This window comes from Notechis scutatus, chromosome 1 (genome assembly GCF_049901735.1).
Source record: "Notechis scutatus isolate UNSWTSFEM ecotype Mainland chromosome 1, rNotScu1.2, whole genome shotgun sequence".
Taxonomy (NCBI): domain Eukaryota; kingdom Metazoa; phylum Chordata; class Lepidosauria; order Squamata; family Elapidae; genus Notechis; species Notechis scutatus.
The window spans coordinates 226282776-226303717 of record NC_142009.1 but is presented as its reverse complement, the minus strand read 5'-3'; the positions used below and the strand labels follow the sequence as shown (position 1 = coordinate 226303717).

Genomic DNA, 20942 nt, shown 5'->3' with positions numbered 1-20942 from the left:
AATACTCAGTGTAATTCAGTGAAACTTTTGTGAACAAAAGAAAGGAAATGAAATAAATGAGAGAATTGAATTAGGAAGGAATGGGAACATTTTAATGACACAATGTTTTAAAATACAAGTGAAGTGGGGGAAATAATTATGGAAAGTTTATAAGTGTTCCCATAGAAGTATGATACTTGTTTGAAAAGTAATGTGTAAAATGTTTAAGATTTAAATGAATATTAATATTAACGATATATTTGAATTGGTATGGATTGTTGTTTTAATTATATTATATATTTATAATTTTTCTCTTTTTAAAATATAGTGTGTAACTTTAGAATGTACTAAGCAGAATCCAAATGGAAGCTATGTATTATACTAAGTGTTATAAATTTAGGGAAAGAGATAAAGGTGTCATACTCCAATCAGTGATTACAGGAGAAATTTTGTTTAATGAGAAAAAATAATAGACAGCTGGAAACAGGACAGACAAAGAATATAAGTATAATAATCTGAACTGAGAAGAAATAAATAAAATAAAACTAAGAAAGTTAAAAGAGGGGAGAAGCTATATAGAAAATGTAGAATGGCAATAAGATATGGAATGGTATATAAAATGAGCATGAATTTGAATTTGTGTTTGTATGAAGAGATGTAACCCGGGATCAAGCTGCTTTCAAAAAAGATGTTTTATGTTTTTATGTTTTATGTTTTGTTTGTTTATGTTTGTTTTTAAAAATCAATAAAATTTGTTTAAAAAAAGAAAAAGAAAACTACAGTCAGGATCTTGGATCCTAAGGTTTACCTATGTTAATAGAATTAATATAACCAAATACTTAAGCTCTATAAATCTGGAATGGCTGTACAATCCGCTCCATCACTAGCACACTAGAACTGGGCCATGATACAATCAAGACTTTTTGCTGTGGTTTTCGTATTAGGTTAACTAATGAAAACTGTGGCTGATTAATCATGCAAAAGTCAACCGAGTTTCAGACTCTGCCGAAACACATTTCTTTCTACTTGTCCCCAATGCAAAAAGACATTTGACGTAGACTCCATTGTTTCTCATTGGAAATAATTACAAATCTTTCCAAAAAGAATAGAGCTTTCAAAGGTTGACACTACTTTGGCTCTCAAGGTTTGGCCCTACTTTGTATGCCAAAGATCCCTAGACTTATGCCCAGAAATCTCCAGATAAGACTGGCAAATCTAAAACCTTGGAGAGTTCCTGCCAGTCAGTATAGAGCCAGTTTGGTCTAATGGTTAAGGCAGGGGTCTCCAAACTTGGCAATTTTAAGACTTGTGGACTTCAACTCCCAGAATTCCTCAGCCAGCTATGGGAGTTGAAGTGCACAAGTCTTAAAGTTGCCAAGTTTGGAGACCTTTGGGTTAAGGCAACAGGCTGGAAAGCAAGAGTTCATGAGTTTGTGTCCTGCCTTAGCCATAACAGCCAGCAGGGAGACTTTGGGCCAGTCATTGTCACTTAACCCAACTCACCTCACAGGTTTGTTGTTGTTGTTGTTGGAAAAATAGGCAAAGGACATGTTGGACATGCTCATTGTCTTGAGTTATTTGTAAAAAACAATAAGGGCAGGAAACAAATAAATAAATAAATAAATAGGCAACATTAAGCGAAATGGACAAGAGTCCGGTTCAGTCTAAGGCAGCTTCATTTTGGAATCTAGAACATTGGATATTCTAGAACATAGGAAGCTTATAATAAAAATGGTATAGCTAGATATCCATCTGTACACATACAGGAAAATGGGCCAGTGTGTTGTAATGATACACATGTGTGACATAATTTACTATCATACCATAAGTTGCAGTTTTGCCCATGATTTTAGGGGGGGAAATTTTGCAGTCCCCAACAGATCTGAGAATTTTGGCAGTTGTAGAATTAACATGTCTAGAGATCTCCAGGCTGGGGGAAGCTGATGGATAATTTGCAAACAGCTGCCGAGATATGAGATGCACACTTCTTAGATATACAGAAACTGCAACATTGTGGAATATTTCTTTCAAAATGTAGATTAAAAAATAAATAGATAAAAATAAATGTAGATAAATACATTCATTATATCTCCGATCACTCAGCTTGCTGCATCTGGTCCACAAAATCCTTCAAAATCCTCATAAAATTGGCACATCACTCTATTCAACCCAGTAGCAAGTGATGTCTTTCACTCCTCCTCTCCCCTCTTATTTTACCTTTAATTGACTAGGTTCAAAGCTTCAGGCTCATCTGAATGGCATTTTTCTTGCTTCCAGTTAAGCCCCCTTCCTACTTCAATTCTCTGGCAACTGCAGGGAGTGAGTTTGGGTGAGGAAGAACCCTATGTTGTACCTGCTCCTTGATTTCCTCCAGTCCCAGAGTGGCAATACTGCCCGAAGGCTTCTTTAGGGCAGGTTTGGGGCGCCGTAGGCCATGGGCCACCTTGTCATGAATCACCTGGAGCACAGCAAAAGACAGGAGAACAGTAGGGCTTTTGTCTTCTGAGATGGCTGTATTGCAGGAAATAACTGGAACCCTTGATGATTTCCAATGTTTTTTTTTAATGTTGTAAGCCAGGGGTAGTCAACCTTTTTATACCTACCGCCCACTTTTGTATCTCTGTTGGTAGTAAAATTTTCTAACCGCCCACCGGTTCCACAGTAATGGATGATTTATAAAGTACCAGACAAAACTCCTACTGCTCATCATGAAAGCTGGAACGCCCACTAGTGGGTGGTAGGGACCAGGTTGACTACCACTGCTGTAAGCCTTCCAAAGTCATTGGAAATGAGATGGGTCAGCAAATATAAAATAAAACAAATAAAATAATGAAATAATAAAATAAACAAATACATTCCTTTCTCTAGTTTTCTATTGCCCATCAAGCTCACCATGTTGGCCAGTGGGGCCAAAGGCCCAAAGTTGCAAAGCAGTGGTACAGAACTTTGGAGGGCTACAGGCTGCGTTCTGGTAGGGCGTGTGCAGGAGGACCGGTAACAAAAGAGATCTCTATTTTTAAAATGTAAGACTCTATCACTGATTTATTAATTGATTGATTGATTGTTCAGGCATGTAGACCACTGCAATCAGAGCTGCCAATTGGTAAAATTACTACCCATCACTTAGTAATTTATCCACTGTAAAGGTACAATTTATGGGTCAATTTTGAAAGCCTTTGGGGCCCTTCATCAAAGGGTTGGGGCTTCTAATTGTATTCTCCACTGTTTAGCTGGCAATCTGAGGACATGGATAGTGGGAAATATCGCCAGCAAGCCTCTTTTGTTTGAAGAGTGGAAAAATACCCTTCCTCTATTTTTTATTGAATATATTTTAAGGTTCACTGAATGTTGCTTCATACTGTTGCATCTATTTTATAGCTGCTTTAATTACAAACCTCTTTATGTTGCTTCAGTCAAAGAAATGGTAGATAGACATATTAAGTCATAAATACAGTATGTTATGCACATACATTTCAATGCATAAATAGTGTGTTCATCCACTATATTACACTATGCTTTGTTTAACTGTATTTTAATAAATAAACTACTGTTGTCTGGGTTCATGTAACACAGAAAATCAAATCCAAACACACAGTTTGGTCCTCTGGATGGTATGGAGCCCTGTTTAGTGGTCTTCAGGACCTCCTTTGAACACGACTGCAGAAAATCAAAGTCATTGTTTCCTGTCTCTTTGCAATAAGAAATATACAAAAACTTTCCCAAGTCCAGAAAACCAAAATCCTGACCTTGTCCATTTTGGGACCTGTATAAATGTCCCCACTTATCTGCCACCCAAAATCCACATAGTGCAGATTATGGTTATCAATATAGTTGAACTTTAGCTTTGATCATCCCACCTACTGGTCCTGCCAATTGGAGCTATCCAGAATTAGCAATCCAGCTACACTTAATGGATGCCAGGTTCCCCAGCCTTTTGCTCTAGGGAGAGTTATTTATTTCACAGTTGGGGTGTGTGTGTGTCAGTCAGCATAACTCTCAAACAGATGTCCCAAAGGTGCTTTTTCAAGAGGTAATTGGAGTTTTTGGTTGTATAGCTTCTTATCCAAGAAGCTTCTTCAGCTCTCGGATGCTTCTTGGATGAGAAGTGAAAGTCTTCAAAGTAAAAAACCCAGAAAGTCCAATTACCTCATGAAAAAGCACCTTTGGCACCACCATGACCTGGACTGAGAATCTCCATAGACGAACAGATGAGGATTCACTATTTAGTGACAGAAATGGATTTAGTACAGGGCAGGAAAAATTTGGCTTTCCGGCCTTTTCCAGTGCGGCCACTTTCTCCTTCCAGCCCAGTCTATTCTGCTTCTGAGTGGGTTCTTAACCAGTGGCGGGATTCAATTTTTTTTACTACCGGTTCTGTGGGCATGTCTTGGTGGGTGTGGCAGGGGAAGAGGATACTGTAAAATCTCCAGTCAGAGGTGGGATTTGCTGGTTCTCCAAACTACTCAAAATTTCCGCTACTGTTTCTCCAGAACTGCTCAGAACCTGCTGAATACCACCACTGGTTCTTACCTCACAGATGTAGTCCAAGATTTCCAAGATGGTTAAGACACTGGCCCCAATGAAGAGGCCCATCTGGCCTCCAATGTCCCCTAGTGGACAAAGAAGAGGACAAGGATTGGCATCTTGAAAGTAAATGTTAGGAATATAAGTCACCTAACAGGTATTTGGGTTAGAAATATATAAACCAGGACAAACATTTTAAAACTGTATCTTTACGAAAATGCAAAACTGTAATTAGGTGTGGTTTCTCAAACGGCCATAAGATGGAGCCAGAAACCTGGGTTGTTTAGCCTTAGTCTCAGAAGAGACTGTATCTCTGTTTCCTTCTGTTGGAAAGTATTGCCGTTCTTCCATTTTTCCTAATTGACTGATATTTCTGGATTTAATGTAAGTCTGATACTGAACTTTTTTTGACACTGGACTTTGTTACTGAATTATCCCTGGATTGAAAAACTGACTGATTTACCTGTGAATGACTTTGGACTGCCTATTTTGAACTTTGCTTAAACCTTTCTGGAAGTAAAACCCTATATTTACTGTACAGTGTATCTGCATGCTGTGTGTGTACTATTCAAACACTATTCTCTATACGTCTCCTTGTATGCGCGCATTCTCCTAACGGGGAATTACCTCAACAATAACCAGCCAGGAGTCGAGAATACAGGTAGTCCTCAATTTATGACTGCAATTGGGCCCAACACTTCTGTTGCTAAGTGAGACATTTATTAAGTGGGTTTCGTCCCATTTTAAAACCTTTATTGACACCATTGTTAAGTGAATCACTGCAGTTGTTATGTTAGCAGCATGGGTGTTAAGTGAATCTCGCTTCCCCATTGACTTTGCTTGTCAGAAGGTCGCATGACCCCGGATCACTGTCATAAATATGAGTCAGCTGACAGGCACCTGAATTTTGATCATGTGACCAGCGGGAGGCTACAACGGTTGTGTAAGTGTAAAGAATAAGACACTTTTTTCAGTGTTGTTGTAACTTTGAATGGTCACTAAATGAACTGCTTTAAGTCAAGGACTACCCGTATTGATAGCTGGGAAGGCCTGGGTGATGGCGTTTGAAGGCCGGATGGCAAGCATGGCTCTGATTTCCCTGGGATGATCATCTCCTTCTCTTTGGAAGCACTCCAGAAGATGAAGGAGGGAGAGGTGCTCATGCTTCTATGGGCGAGCCATAATTCTTGAATAGGTGATGCCTTGTGGAGAATTCTGGAAGCCTGATCTAGGGCACTTTTCTCTTTCACTGTGGAGGCTTTCTAAAGCAGGGGTCCCCAAACTTGGCAACTTTAAGTCTGGTGGACTTCAACTCCCAGAATTCTCCAGACAGCTATGCTGGCTGGAGAATTCTGGGAGTTGAAGGCCACCAGTGTAAAAGTTGCCAAGTTTGGGGACCTCTGTTCTAAAAGAAAGAATGCTCAAAGGAGGTGCCACCACTTATGGAGACTGGATGGCCTTCCTGCAGTTCTTAGCTCAAGAACAGCAACAGCCACTAAAGTGCCAAAAATTGCTACAAGACCCGACATGGGTCTGGTAGCAGTCCTCAGCCAAAGCCATCTTGAGTCAAAGCCAGGCTCGCTTGCTCGCTCACCCTTTTTCATCCGCTCACACAATCCTTGCCCCTTCAGCACTTGCTTTGCTTCCAGGGTTGAAGTCCTCACCCTGGGGGAATTGGCAAAGAAGAAGGTGTGTAGGCTCACTCACCCAGAAGCCCCGCCAGATTGTATGCCTTCTTCTGTTCAATCGTCTCATAATTCAGTGCCTCAAAGAAGATATCCAGCACCAAGAAGTTCTCCCTTAGGACAATGGGAACAATGGAAGCAGGAGAGAGAGAAGATTTACAAACAGAGTTTTTCCATATATCCCTCCGTAGAGACCCTCCAGGCCTTTTCTGCTGTAGTTTTGCGCCACCACCACAATCTAGGAGGCTTGCCCACTGACTTGAGCTACTATCTGAATTCTTCGGCTGCTCCTCAGCAACGTGATACTCACCGGATATAGGTCTCATTGCGGTTGTATTTGCGAGCAAGGTACCGGGCTGAGCCCTTGTTGGGAATGCGTACCATGGAAATCTCCTTGCCGTAGCGGGTCAAATTACATGGCATGGGACAGATACAGCGTTCCTGGGAATCTTCAACGGCTGTATCTAGGAATGAAAAGGCATGCATGGGCTGGATGGATCTGCTTTAGAATGACATATCATGAAGAAAAGGAAATTGCTATCTCCAAGGCTATGCCACATGGGCTAGATCACTGGCGGGCATCCCCAGGGCTTCAAGTCATATACATTTTTCAGGCATTTTTTACTACAGCCTACAAATGTACCCAAGTCAAGTTATCCTCGGTGGTTGCTCAACAGATCTCGGGTACCCAGTTTGTGAATGGGGGACAGAGCACTCAAGAAGACCGATTCCCATGAGCTTTATACCCTAGCTATCTTGTACTCTGGCCATTCTGCCAAAAAAAGTATTTGATTTTACTCTGCCTATGAGTCTCATGAGACAAACATGGGAAGCAGAAGGTTGGGTGTACTTATTTAAGTTGAGATGGGAGAGAGGGCAGCCCTGGTCATAACTGCAGATGTATGGATGTTTTTATTTTGTAAACTGCCAAAGGTCACAATTTTGCAGTAGTGTAGTATAATCAGCTAACAAATAAATAACCTCTCCACCCACTATGTCCATACCCAGCACAAGAATAGTAGCTCCCTCTCATTGCAAGGGACGGGGGGAACACAACAAAATTGCCTGCTCTTACGCTAAGTCCCTTTCAGAATGGCTACTGATCAACATTCCCACACGGCAGTCTTAGGATAGTTTGCAGAATTTTTCAGCATTTGTAGTTTCAGCTCAACCATATCACACCTGCACATTTTCATCAGGCTGGAAGCTATTTTCTTTCTCCTCTATCAAGCTCAATAAATCCAAGCTTGAAAATTGGGATTTCAGCAACCCTGAACATTTTGTTTATCATATAAACAATTCCTGTTTTTTTTTTAAATGAAGTATAAATGGGTGGAGGCACTACTCATTAAAAATACTATGTACCAGTGGGTCTCAACCTGTGGTCCATGGACCCCTGGGGATCTGCAGTGTCATCCCAGGGGATCTGCAAATGCTTGAAGAAATGCTATGATTTAAATCTTGAGTTAAGTCTTGTGGGGTCCATGGCCACAAAAAGTATTGAAAGGAGGTCCATGGTGAAGAATAGACCGAGAACCACTGCTATATACCAAAAGTGCATTAGGTAAACAAAAGAAAGAAATTTAAAACCCAAAGTTCATGAACAATGTGTATATCCATTCTTTCACACATTTTCCATTCACAGAGCAATATACTTGCCATCATTTATTGTAATCGCCTCCTCCTTCTCTCTCTAAGGAGAGTATGTCTTAGTTACATCCTGCCGAGTTTTAGTAATGCCTAATAAGTGGATTACAAAGCTAGAAGGCTATGACTTATACAAAATTAATAGATCTGAAAAAGGGGGAGGAGGCAATATATGTGAGGAACTACATTCATCTGTATGAATTTCAGCCTAAGGGTTCATCAATAACATCTGGCTGAGAATACAAAGGAGAAGAATTTATGGGTGCAATTGCCAAGTCAGAAAAAAAAAATCTGAACAAAGCCCTCCTTGGACCAGATGACAGAACTTTTAGGGAGATCTGTAATAATAATAGAAGATCTGCTATTTCTTCAGGTCTGAAGGAAAATAAGCTCAGCTAAGGATGCAAAATCCCCCAAATTCCTCAGTAGTTCTACTGACTGCCTCATTTTTTAGGAAGTTGAAGACCAGGAGAACAGTTCTTCCAGGTCTGTTCCTAAACAATAGTAAAGAACTGGTTGAAGAACCGGAAATAGTGAGACCATGGATGGAAATGACCACAGTCTTGTGTTTCAAGAATCACTCTTACCCCAAAAGGAAGTATATTATACACACATGTATATTTGACTTCGAGACAGCTTGCTTCAGAGAGCTTAGAGGTATACTAGATGAGGTCCCATGGACAAAAGTCCTAAAGTCAAAGGAACTTTTAAGTTGGGGATGTAAAAAAATAATAATGCTAGGGGCACAATCACACACCACTTAGATGAGAGGGAAAAGTGGGGAGATAATAGCTTAGGAAACCACAATGGATACACAGGGTTTTTTTTTGACTGAGCTATTGAAGAGAATTTGTGTAGGAAATAGAAATTGGGTGAAATTACAAAGGAGGCATGCTATCAAGTAGCTAATATTTGCAGAAGCTAGAAATGCTTATGGGTAAAAGAATTGCAAGTTTGCAAGGAAAGCCACAAAAAGGGCTTTTTAGTCATGTCAACCACAACAGGGAGAAAAAGGAAAGGGTGGGTGCATCCTGCTAAGAGAGGATGGTAGGATGGTTACAGGTGAAAAGCAAAGGGCAGAGCTTCTCAGTTTTTTCTTTGCTTCGGTCTCCTCCCTCCCTAAAGGGGAACAGCAGTATGTTCCAATGGACCAAAACAGAAGAACTGAGAAAAGCAATAAGATGGTTAGGGACTGTCTAGCTACTATGGATGAGTTTTATTCCCCAGGACCAGATCAAGTATATTCAAGAAGCTCAAAGATGAAGATGTTACTTGGGAACTTCTTTCTGTGATCTTTAGGAAATCATGGAGGATGGACAATATGCCAGAGGACTAAAGTAGGATAAATGTTGTTCCGTCTTTCCAAAAGGGGAGGGAAAGAGGACTTGAGTAACTACAGGGTGATCACCTTGATAATGATAGCAGGCAAAACTCAAGAACAGATTATTAAACAGTCTGTTTGTCAGCATTTAGAAATCAATGCAGCACATGGCAGGAGCCAGCATGGGTTTATCAAGACCAAGTCACCACGACTTAATTTGATCTCTGTCTTTTGGTAGAGAGGCCTGTATACACTAATGACTCCATTAAGTTGGGAGAAAGGAGGAGTTCATAGAGGAAACAAAGTTCAAAGGTCTGTATGATACTTTAGATGAAAGAGGAGATACAAGAAGATCTTAAATAGGCTTGAGCATTAGAGCTGAAATAAATAGGATGAAATTTAACAGCGGGAAATACAATGTTTCGGGTTCTGCATCTCAGGCTGAAAAATGTAAGGCATGATTTCTGGAAGATAGGGCAGGAAACATTACAAGGACAAAATTTAGTTGGATAACAGGGGGTGGGGGAAATTCTTAATACAGGAACTGTTCAAAATGGTTCAAACGTCTTTCTTTGGAAGGAGTTGCACTCTTCTTCGTTGCAGTTGTTTAAGATGGATAGCCATCTATTGGGGATGCTGCAGTAGTGGATTCCTGCAATGGGCTGAGGTTTGGACAACCTCCAGTCCTTATATTTTATCATACTATTCTTCTTTTTCTCTCATATACACCAAATCATCTATCTCCTTCTCTCCCCATTCTTCCTGTCTCTTGCTACGCACATGCCTTCAGAAAAGGAACAGGGCCAATCAAGAGTTTCTGTGGGCTGGAATCTACCTTAAGAACCAATCAACTACTCCCACAAAAGTAACTAAAACTTTACCTAACTACAGTGGTGGGATTCAATTTTTTTTACTTCCGGTTCTGTGGGCATGGCTTGGTGGGCATGGCTTGGTGGGCGTGGCAGGGGAAGGATCCTGCAAAATCTCCATTTCCTCCCCACTCCTGGGAGAAGGTTACTGCAAAATCCCATTCCCTCCCCACCCCACTAACCTGCTTTCCAGATCCGTTCTCCTGTGCAGGGCAACAAAAGAAAACCCAGCCTATCAGCTGGGACTCAGAAGGCAAAGAATAGATTGGGGCGGGGCCAGTCAGAGGTGGGATTTGCTGGTTCAAACTACTCGAAATTTCCGCTACCAGTTCTCTAGAACTGGTCAGAACCTGCTGGATACTATCTCTGCCTAACTGTGACTGTTGTCCAGATCCTCTTACTAGTCCCTTCATGGTTTGTTAAGATACCTTCATAAAGTACCTACCTAGAATGTGGTCAGCACATTCAATGTAGACATTGGGTGAACAGATGGTCTCATTTCCTGAAAGAGAAGAACCTGGGTAGTAGTTAACCAGTGATGTCTCCTTTACCCAAACCTCCTGCTATTCCTGGAGTTGGGATAGAGAGAAGGTGTCTAATAATTTTGCTACGTGGCTGTAGATGAATATGTCTTTTGTTCTGCTGCCTTGGTATAAATGCATCTGTTGACTAGAAGCCAAAGGAAGACAATATAAAGTAACTTTCTCCTCTGCACATATTGGACTTACCATCCCAACTAAATTGTCAGCCTAACAATTGACTTGTTAGGGGTGGATGATGGCTGTTGTTGTTCAGCACATATGCAAGACATCAAGTTGGGAAAAGTTAGCCTCATAGCATAGTTAAACAATGCTCTGGGCTAAATAATATTATTTAGGGCAGCATCCTGGCGGATAATTCAGTCTATGGAGTCCAAAGACCCTGCGATTTCTGTGTATGTCAATAGCACTGCACCCTCTGGACTCAGAAAGATGGATTGGGGAGAGTACATATTTCCAGAGGTGATCCAGAGTATTGTAGCATTTGGTGGGAAGGATTGCACTCTAGCCCTTTGCTGACAACGAGAGATCCTATAGCTAATGAAAGAAGTGAAGGTGGTTTAAGAATCACTGAAGGATGGCACACATGGAACTATTTTCAGGCTTGCACACCCCAGGGTATGAGATAGTACAGTTTCCCACTTAGAATGCCCAAATTCTAGACTGTAATCATTATGGAGAAAAAAAATCTACACACCTGTCCAACCAGGTTGGACTCAGGGAAAAGCTCTAAGCTGAAATTAGTTGATCCATAGTGGCTACAGCCTTGGAGAAAGGTGGGTGCTGGCAGCTGGATCGAGTTTTAATTCTCCCCCCCCCTGCCAGACAGGATATGCAATGTAGCATGAGGAGAGGGAAAGTGCAAAGCCAACTCCTCTAATCTTGTCCCTTCCGAAGGATGTATCTTGGGGGTAACGGGGAGTGTGATTCAACACAGTCAGAGAGTACCTAGATGAACACGACTAGTATACAAATGCTCTCTATCTATGTTGATTCCTATACCTTTAAGGTCAGCATGACAATCAAATACAGGTAGTCCTCAATTTATGACCACAATTGAGCCCCAAATTTCTGTTGTTAAGGAAGACATTTGTTAAGTGAGGTTTGCCTTTCTTGTCATAGTTGTTAAGGGAATCACTGCAGCCGATAAGTTAGTAACCCGGTGGTTAAATGAATCTGGCTTCCCCCATTGACTTTACTTGTCAGAAGGTCACAAAAAATGACCACATCACCTTGGGACACAGCAGTGGTCATAAGTATGAAGCAGTTGCCAAGCCTCTGAATTTTGATCACATGATTATGGGGATGCTGCTATGGGCATAAATCGCTTTTTCCAGTGCCGTTGTGACTTTGAACGGTCACTAAATGAACTGTTGTAAGTCGAGGACTGCCTGTATTTATCAACTCAAAGACTTTTTGAAGCCGGAAACAAATGGAGGGAAAAGTTCCACCAGCTTTCGTGTCTGAGTATCAGCTTGTGACATTCAAAGTGCTGGAACAGATGTGAGGAGCAGATGTGAGCAAAGCCAAGGCTGGCCCCACAGGCTCATGGCTAATCAGTTTCCGGAGCAGATTCTCCAGGCAACCAAGGGGCCTGGAGTCTGTGAGGCAGGCCGAGAAGGCCTCCCCTTACCTGGCATATGCACCATACGACACTGGCAGTTTTGAAGCACCGCTTCTTTCTCACACTGCAGCCTGCAAGCAGCAATGCTGTAGCTCTCGTAGCCAGGCAGGATCTGTTCCTCCTTCAGGCTGGCCTGGCAGCTCCCCCAAGGCTGGGGCAGGTAGGTCAGCTGCAGGAGAAGGGGAGCAAGCTAAACACCAAGAAAAAGCAGGACTCGTCCAGTGAGGTTGTTACCTGAAAAGCCCCTCCGTATACATGCATGTGTGCGATCCAATATTCACCCCACTTTTCCTTAATTAAAAACAATCCCCAAACAGGATGCAACTGATTAAAAATATACAATTAGCAATGTGTTTAAATAAATTAAAAAACAAATAAAAGGAAGTCTACCAAACAATTTAAAAAAACTTTAAAAGGTGGACAATACTAGGCCAGGAAGCATCATAGCACCATTTTTTTTTAAAAAAAGTAGAAGATGAACAAGTATAACTGAGGCTGGTGCTGGAAGAAGTGGCACATCCACAAAGGAACAGGAAAGGAATTCCAGAACTGGATAGTTGTTCCAAAAATGCTCTCCATTGGGCCACAACTCTAGGAATATATTTTCCTGTTGAAATCCTTTTTCGAGGCCAGACTTCTTCTACGGTAGCCAGCAACCTCTGTTGTAAATAACATATACCTATTTTTCTCCACTCTAAACCTGAAGTACTAACCATGAATTTCATTCTTAAGGTTTGAAGGTTTTACAGTTCCCTCTGATTTTATGGGATTCTTTAACATCTCAGGTTCATGTATTTGTTTTTCTAAATTATTACACACTATAGCAGTTAAGAATCTGTACCAAGGAAATCTTTACTTTAAAACACAGTCATTATTATAGCTTCCACATCCTGCAGGATTAGGCTTTGAGTAACATTGAGTGTAAGAGACATAGGCAGCATCTTCTAATATTAATTAGACATTAGATTTAAATCCATCTTTCCTCCAAGAGCTTAAGGCAGAGTACTTTGTCTTCCAATTTTATTCTCCCAACAGCAAGGTTGGATTTAGAAATAGTGACTGGTCCAAATTCCCTCAAAGAGCTCCTGTGGATGAAGACTAAAATGGTAGAGGACCAGAACTCCACGATCAGAATCTAATGATGAAATGATATGATGAGAAGTGACCAATCAAACTGATTCCAACAGAGTTTGACAGAATGCAGTCTGTCAAATGAAACTTTAGTGTACAAATTTTGGCTTCTCTTTTGCTCTGAATATTTTCTTTAATGCCAATATTTTCTTCAACATTTTCTTAAGGGAAAATGAACCACCCATCCATATACACCAATTTACTGATATGTTTGGGTATTTTTAAAGTGACCCTTGCCTTATGCTGAAATTCAGAGAAAGCCAGATGGCATTAATGGCATTTAATCTGAAAATGTGTGGCAGTGGGGTGTAGTAGGAGCAGAGATATCAAAAATTGTCCCTATTCGATGCAATTAAGATAATAATGCTTAATAAAAGGATATTTCTTGGAATGACTTTTGAGTCATATGATTTTAAAAACTGCACAGCTTTCTCTAATTATAGGAACTGTATTTATCTTCTCAGGTTTTTCCTTGGACTCAAATAATGACAGAGTTATTTTGCGATCAACTCCAAAATCTTAAATAATATTGCCCCTTTTTTCCTTTTGTGGAATGTATTTATACCTCAGAATTACATTTTTGCTTTTCATTTTAATTCTCATGGTTTCTTCAAAGGATCTTGGGAATTGTTGTTTTGTGAAATATTGGATACTTTTTAAGAAGTTCCTATCCCATAGAACTACAACTGCCACAGTTCCCTGGAAATGTGGAATATCCATTAAACCAATTTCAGTAGCGCACAAATATTGACACATTGTATCAGAGGCTAGACAAGGAAAACAAAAATGACCACCTTAAAAAATTGGCAGGTATTTTGGTGCCTTCTTTCAAATTGCATTAGAGATGGAAAACTGCATAATTTACTGAATAACCTGAAAATATGTTCTGCTATTGTCTTTTTTTGGCTGTCAGCTAATAAGAGTTATTGCTTTATTTAACTCCTTTGCAAGCCAAGAGCCTGATTAAGATATCCAGGCTTGACTCACAGTATGATCTCCTCTGGAGAATTCACAGCAGTAGTCTACATCCGGCACCTGCTTCTGGTTGTGGACTGGAACTGAGTGGGAGAGATACCTCTGTTCAGTGAGACTCCGATTATGCTTTTTATTGACAACCAGACAACCCATTCACTATTAGATCATCATGTCAGAGATATTTCCTTATCTAAAAAGAAACAGAATGACCACAGCTGGCAAAAGAGCAGTGGAAACAGGAGTGACCTCTAACTTCCTGCCAGTTTCCACATTGAGTTTCCTTGTGTGAAGCTGGGAGAGAGCACCAGAAATCTCCCTCCCTTCTCTTTTCCTGTCATTCAGTCATTTCCTTCCTTCCTTCCTTCCTTCCTTCCTTCCTTCCTTCCTTCCTTCCTTCCTTCCTCCCTCCCTTCCTTCCTTCCTTTCTTCCTTCCTTCCCTCCCTCCCTCCCTCCCTCAAGTGGCTGCTGACAATGAGAGTTTTAGTAGTATATAGAGCCTTCCTCTCCTTCAGCTAATCTTACTAATCAATGATGAGTCCTATGAAGTCCTATGATTTCTGTTATGATGATATTCTGTTAGCCTTTCGTAAGGCCCTAAAAACCTGGCTATGATCTGGGGTGCTGAATATGTTAAGGGCCCCGTTTCCTGGCTATATTATGGTTAAGGAGCTCAGCTGCTATGCATAGTTATTTTAGATGCTTTTAGTGTTTTTATTATTTTAAAATGTTTTAGTATTTTTAATTGTAATATTTTTAAAATTGTAATCTGCCTGGAGTAATTGACTAAGAAAATTGAATAAATGAACAAATAAATAAATTCTAGATCACAACCTTTGAGAATGGTTTCATCAAGAATGTTATAGTCCAAACAGGTTTGATTTTTTTTATAGTTCATAACTGACTCAAATGATGAACATCATTTGAGAAACGTGATGCTGCATTACAGATTTCTCCAGTTTAATAACTTCCAGATGTGCAACAATACAATTTCCAAATCTCCCAGTCAGTTTGGAAGTGAAACAACAATATTGGGGAAAGGACCTGCTTGTGAAAAATTAATTTTTCCTCCCTCCATCCCCCCCTCCCTCCCATCCATCCATCCATCCATCCATCCATCCATCCATCCATCCATCATTTGAATTAGTTGGCTTCCAATCTCCCCTTGACAATTCTGGTGTCTTATAAAATTCTAAACCATAATACAAATGACAAAACCATAGCATGTACAGTACATTAGCAGTCAAACTAAAAACCAATCTGCCACAGATGAACAAGAAACTCAAATATCAATCTGACCCCATGCCAGGGAACACATCCAAGTATTTGAGGCTTGGCAAAAAGCCAGCAGGGTCAGGGCCAATATAATCTTGGGGGAAAAGATGTTCTGGATGGTGTATTATAATAGTTAAAACATGTTTTCTGGGCTTCTGTTCACTCTGTCAACTTTTGTCTATATGGTATCATGACCCAGTCAATGGCATCCCTCCTTCTTACTCCCACCACTCTTAGCTTCTTCCAAACAATGCCCTGATTCGCTCTTTGTCAAGCTAGAGGAACTTCTACTTTCTGGCTCTCACCCGCTGCTCCTGGCAGGAAACGAAGGTCTGAAAACCAGGGGAGACTCCAAATCCCAACTGATGAATGTAGGGTGGCTCATCCTGGCTGTGGATCTGTACCCGAATTCCAGCTTCAAACGAAGTCTCATCTGGAACAAGAAGTGCCCTGGTTAGGATTTCTTTCGACGGGGCTAGACATCAGTGGAATATGTCCATTCATCTGACGACAAGGATGATGTATTCATACTCCTCATTGTAGGCACATTTCTCAATTTTATTTTATTTTTTGCCCTTATGACTGTGTTTGTTTCCTGCCCTGTCAAGGGGATTCGTTAGTTACTAAATAATAAAAGCAGTCAAAAATATGTGTAGATTATTAATGGCTATATATTACAACTTTTAAAAAGGTCACAGATATGCTGCCAGGATCTCTAGAATTGATACATTACTTTTTTATGAGTCTGACGTGGTGGTGGTATATCCACCATAATTAATCTCTGTATTACATCCAACCAAACCCAATGTTGGAAAGGAGTTGCCAGCTCTGCTTTCTGAGCCACCCTCCATCCTCCCAGTCACATGGCCTGGATTGCATTTATTATTAAGGGATCAGAAATTATTCTAAAAGCTGTCATTTGCACAAAAGATGGAGTGATAACCAAACTATCTGTATATATTTTATATTTTTGATATTCAGGTACTGAACAGGGCATGCAGCAGCTTTCCTAACTGTGGGAACTTGGATCTTCAACACCCAAACAGTGGTGGGATTTAATTTTTTTTACTACCGGTTCTGTGGGTGTGGCTTAGTGGGCGTGGCAGGGGAAGGATACTGTAAAATCTCCACTCAGAGGTGGTTCTCCGAACTACTCAAAATTTCTACTACTGGTCCTCCAGAACAGGTCAGAACCTGCTGAATACCACCTCTGCTCCCAACACATCTGGAGGAGAACAGAAACCTGATACAGAATTTTTTATTATTACAAGTAACACATTTGGGACTCTTAGTTAGTTTCACCTGAAGACAGACAGTAATTCAATCAATATTTCTGTGCTTTTGGGATTGAATGTAATATTTTACATGCACCTTTTCTTTTTACGACCCTTTAATTCCTTTATTCAGTGTAGAGATGGCAACTGAATGGAGCTGAACTGGTGGGATGCCCTTCCTTACGCCTGAGTTTGTAGCAGATATTTTCTCTTTGCATCCAGATAGAGAAATATCTGCCGCTGCCTAGGATTGAACTCTCAACCTTCCAAGTGAGAGGTGAGTATCTTCACCTTTAGGCCACTGTGCTGCTTAATATCTGTCATGCATAAAAGGAGTAAAATAGAAAGTCAGGACAGGATAGTCCTCTGGACTAATACTAATAACGTAAGGACTCCAGAATCATGTCTCTTCCTAATATCATGCAAGCTCTTACTGGTTTCTCTCCAGATGGGCAGGTATTCCTCCTGTTGGATATCCAACATGATCTCCAGCCCGTTCCCCATCCCACTCTGGCGAGTCATCCGTGCTTTGTTTCGGTCACCATTGAATGTGTAGCATTTTCCATAGCGGGTGTAGACCTGTGGAGAAAGGATAGATCAAAGAGGTCCAATATTCTGAAGATGCCAACAATACTGTAGATATCAGTATGGCTACAAGGAAATTTCCCTTCATCTGTGGTTATGGTAATTCAAATCTATTCTTCACTCTGTTTACTCCCCCCCCCCGTTTCCTTTGCTTCCTAAAAAGCAGAGGGGGGGGGAAACATCTGGAGAGCTTCAGTCCTGCCTGACAAAGTTTATTTCTTGGCTACTTTCATCACATCAGGGGACAATTCACTCTAGCATAAAAGAGAGAGAGAGAGAACAATCCAGAGAGGAATGAAATTATATAGCCACACCAGAAACAAAGAACACTACAGTCTTTACAAAGTCAAAGGGCACATTTATTGTGCACTTCTCAAGAGCACCTAGCTGGTCACTGAAAAGCAAACATAGAACTATAAAAGATTTTGATGTGATCCAGTGGATTTGTAATTTTATAATGTACAATACTGCATTGCAGCGATCTGGTTTTTCTAAGACTGGGGTTGGAAAAGGGGAGAGAAATGATGCTGGAAATCAAAGACCATAGCAACCTCCAGAATTCAATAGCAAGTTTGAAAGGGATACTAATCAGAGAGGAACCAACATGAAATCCAAAATCCTCAAGGAGTGACGTTGGCTGCTTTTGCATCTTGGGCTCTCAAGAAGTTCAACAAACAAATTAGAGAAACCATTCTAAATTTTGTAAGTATGCAGAGGATAGACATTTTAATACTGTATCTTTAAGAAAATGCAAAAACTGTAATTGGGTGTGGTTTCTCAAATGGCCATAAGATGGAGCCAGAAACCTGGGTTGTTTCGTCTCAGAAGAGAGTGTGAATGGGTCTCTATTTCCTTCTGTTGGAGAGTATTGCCGTTCCTCCTAATTGACTCTTATTCTTGGATTTGATGTAAGTCTGTTACTGAACTATTTTTGATATTGGACTTTGTTATTGGATTATCCCTGGACTGAAAACTGACTGATTTAACTGTGAATGACTTGGACTGTGTTTGAACTTTGCTTAAAAGTTTATTGGAAGTAAAAACCTACATTTACTGTACAGTGTATCTGTGTGCTGTGTGTGTATTATTCAACATTACACTCAATACGTCTCCCTTTATGCGCTCATTCTCCTAACGGGGAATTACCTAAACACAGAGTCACCTACATGTGAGGTGGACGACTATTGAAACTTTTTCAATAAATAAAAACTCCATCTTTTGACACTCATCAGATACTATCAGGATATTAATACTAATCAATTCCCTTTTCTCTTGGTTACTTACAGTCTGATATTCCAGATTTCTGAGTTCTGGAATCAATCAGAAATATTTTAGGATTTTTTCCCCTGTAGAATCAAGATACACACAATACTTTAATCCCAGTAGGTGAAGCCATGGTAGTTTTTGTCAAAACCAACGGGTGGCTTATTAACAGAGATAATAGGTATAATAGAAGTGCTGTTCAGACACTAGAGAGAAAAGAATATCAATTGCCAAGTAAACCACTGAAATAGAAGCTTGGTTTCTATTTCATATTTTTTTTCCAAGTCATAGTGCTAAGCCATGTCCTAAAATTCATAGCATCTTAATCCCCAGGACTGTGGGTCATATTCCAGAATGAAAAATAGCAGGAGCCTATGATGAAAGAGTAGTTTACTAACTTTACTTGCAATCTTCTAAAACAAGTAAAGGTTTACTGGCCAGCTCTTTATAAGGCAGGAAGGCAGAGATTTCAGGGGACTTAGAAAGGGAGGCTTATAAAAAAATCAGATAGTGGGGCACAGAATAAAAAAGAGAAAGTATGAGCAGATAACCTGTACACATAAAATAAAAGGCAGAGGTTGGTAGCCCTTGCTCTGTAAATAAGTCCAGAGAAGTTCATGGATGTGATTCTGAAAAGGAAAGATTTACATTCCATGCTATTTACTCATGCAGTGTTACTGATAAATTAAATTTTAACTGTTTATAATCAGCAGGTCTTCTGAATAAGTAAGTAGAAATTTGATCCCATCATCTCATAACTGTGCCATTATGCTAAAAGAAGAAGTTTAAGAAAGGAGGGAAGCTCATTTTAAGAATGATCATTTCGGTTTGATGGCCACTAGGCTCTGAATTATATTTATTACCAAAATAAACCTCATGATGCTTCTGATCGAATAAATGGGTTATGGGGGCAAATAGCCTTCCAAATTTTTTGTACTCCCAGTTCAACCTTCACATCTTTTCCTCCTCCCCTGTTCCTTGAGAATGCCCACTTTCCTTGCTGTGAACATCCATCTGTCCACATGAGCCTCATTCACAACCAAAGTTCATGAATGGCAACACAACACATTCACTGGGCACTGCCCTCTTGGTCTAACATCAGAGACACAGCAGCAGGATCATCAGAATGTTCTACCCATTGACACGACTTCTGGACAGAAGAAATGTCCACTCACATACAAGGCTTCCTTGTGATTGAACCATTGTCTGCCAATTTATTGAGAATCCCAGTCCCATGAATGTGTGAATTGGCTTGTCCAGGACAGATATCCATTCCAGCACCAAATGAACAGTCTCTTTTCCTAATAGCGATATAAATTGTTCTGCTATTTTTTCACTCTCCCTGTCAATAATAGTTCATAAGCACCCACTTACAGTAGGGAATTTGGTACACTCTACATTTTTGGATCATGGTACTCATCAGTCCCAGCAACAAACAGATGGAGTCCACAAGAACATGGCCAAAACTTCTGAAGGTTCCAAGAACATGGCCAAAACTTCTATCCAGATTCCTGGATAGATTGTGCTTTTCCAATAACTTCGCTGTAGGACACTTTAATATAAAGACCCTCCACTCACTAAGGAATATGCAGCAAGTTTTCTAATACTCAGAAGATTCTGAGACATGTTCTAAGCAACCCTCCTCCAAGTGTCCCACTTACCTCAAACCAACTACAATATCATGTAGGGCTAAGGGCTAGGTGGCTCAATGCAGCAAATACCCTCATTGCGAAAACTTCAAGTTTATTCCTAGTGACATGGTTCTTCCGCAGCTCAACTGCAGAGACTTGGAGCCAATTGTCAATACTGATCAATGAGAACCACAATGACGTGGATCACAAGTTAAGTGTTGTATTGGACAATGGAAGGAACGAAAATGAAATTCAGGTGTACAAATGGCCAAATCTTCTAGAAATTAATTAATCTGTCCCCTTATCCTTCTTCTTTTAGGGCATTCTTGCTATTTCTAGATAACATCATTACAATCAAATAACTAACTTTCCACTCCAGTGCAACACCTAACAAAGATAAGGATCACCGTACTGGTTTTTACATGGAAACTGAGCTAAGTAAATCCATATTTTCATTTGTTCCCCTTTCTTATGGCATATATACATTTCAGTCATAGTTCAGGCTAATGGATGATCTATGCTAGAAATGGATGTGCAGAATGCATTCCTCCTGGATATTTTACACGTCTTAGAAACTTTCAATATAATTGACAACGGTATTCCTCTGAGATTGTTTACAATG

The 20942-nt window shown here is 40.3% G+C and overlaps 1 protein-coding gene across 4 annotated transcripts in view; it reads right to left on the bottom strand.

Moving 5' to 3' along the window:
- ASIC4 (acid sensing ion channel subunit family member 4) overlaps nucleotides 1-20942 on the bottom strand; it is a 299154-nt gene that overhangs the window by 15292 nt on the left and 262920 nt on the right. For all 4 annotated transcript variants that reach the window (XM_087950423.1, XM_026665599.2, XM_087950424.1 and 1 more), the window contains 8 exons: nucleotides 17276-17420; nucleotides 15873-16000; nucleotides 12198-12357; nucleotides 10471-10527; nucleotides 6499-6652; nucleotides 6211-6302; nucleotides 4510-4589; nucleotides 2333-2437 (listed from right to left, as the gene is read on the bottom strand). In XM_087950423.1, coding sequence (XP_087806549.1) covers nucleotides 2333-2437; nucleotides 4510-4589; nucleotides 6211-6302; nucleotides 6499-6652; nucleotides 10471-10527; nucleotides 12198-12357; nucleotides 15873-16000; nucleotides 17276-17420 — 921 coding nt within the window. The remainder of the gene's footprint in view (nucleotides 1-2332; nucleotides 2438-4509; nucleotides 4590-6210; nucleotides 6303-6498; nucleotides 6653-10470; nucleotides 10528-12197; nucleotides 12358-15872; nucleotides 16001-17275; nucleotides 17421-20942) is intronic.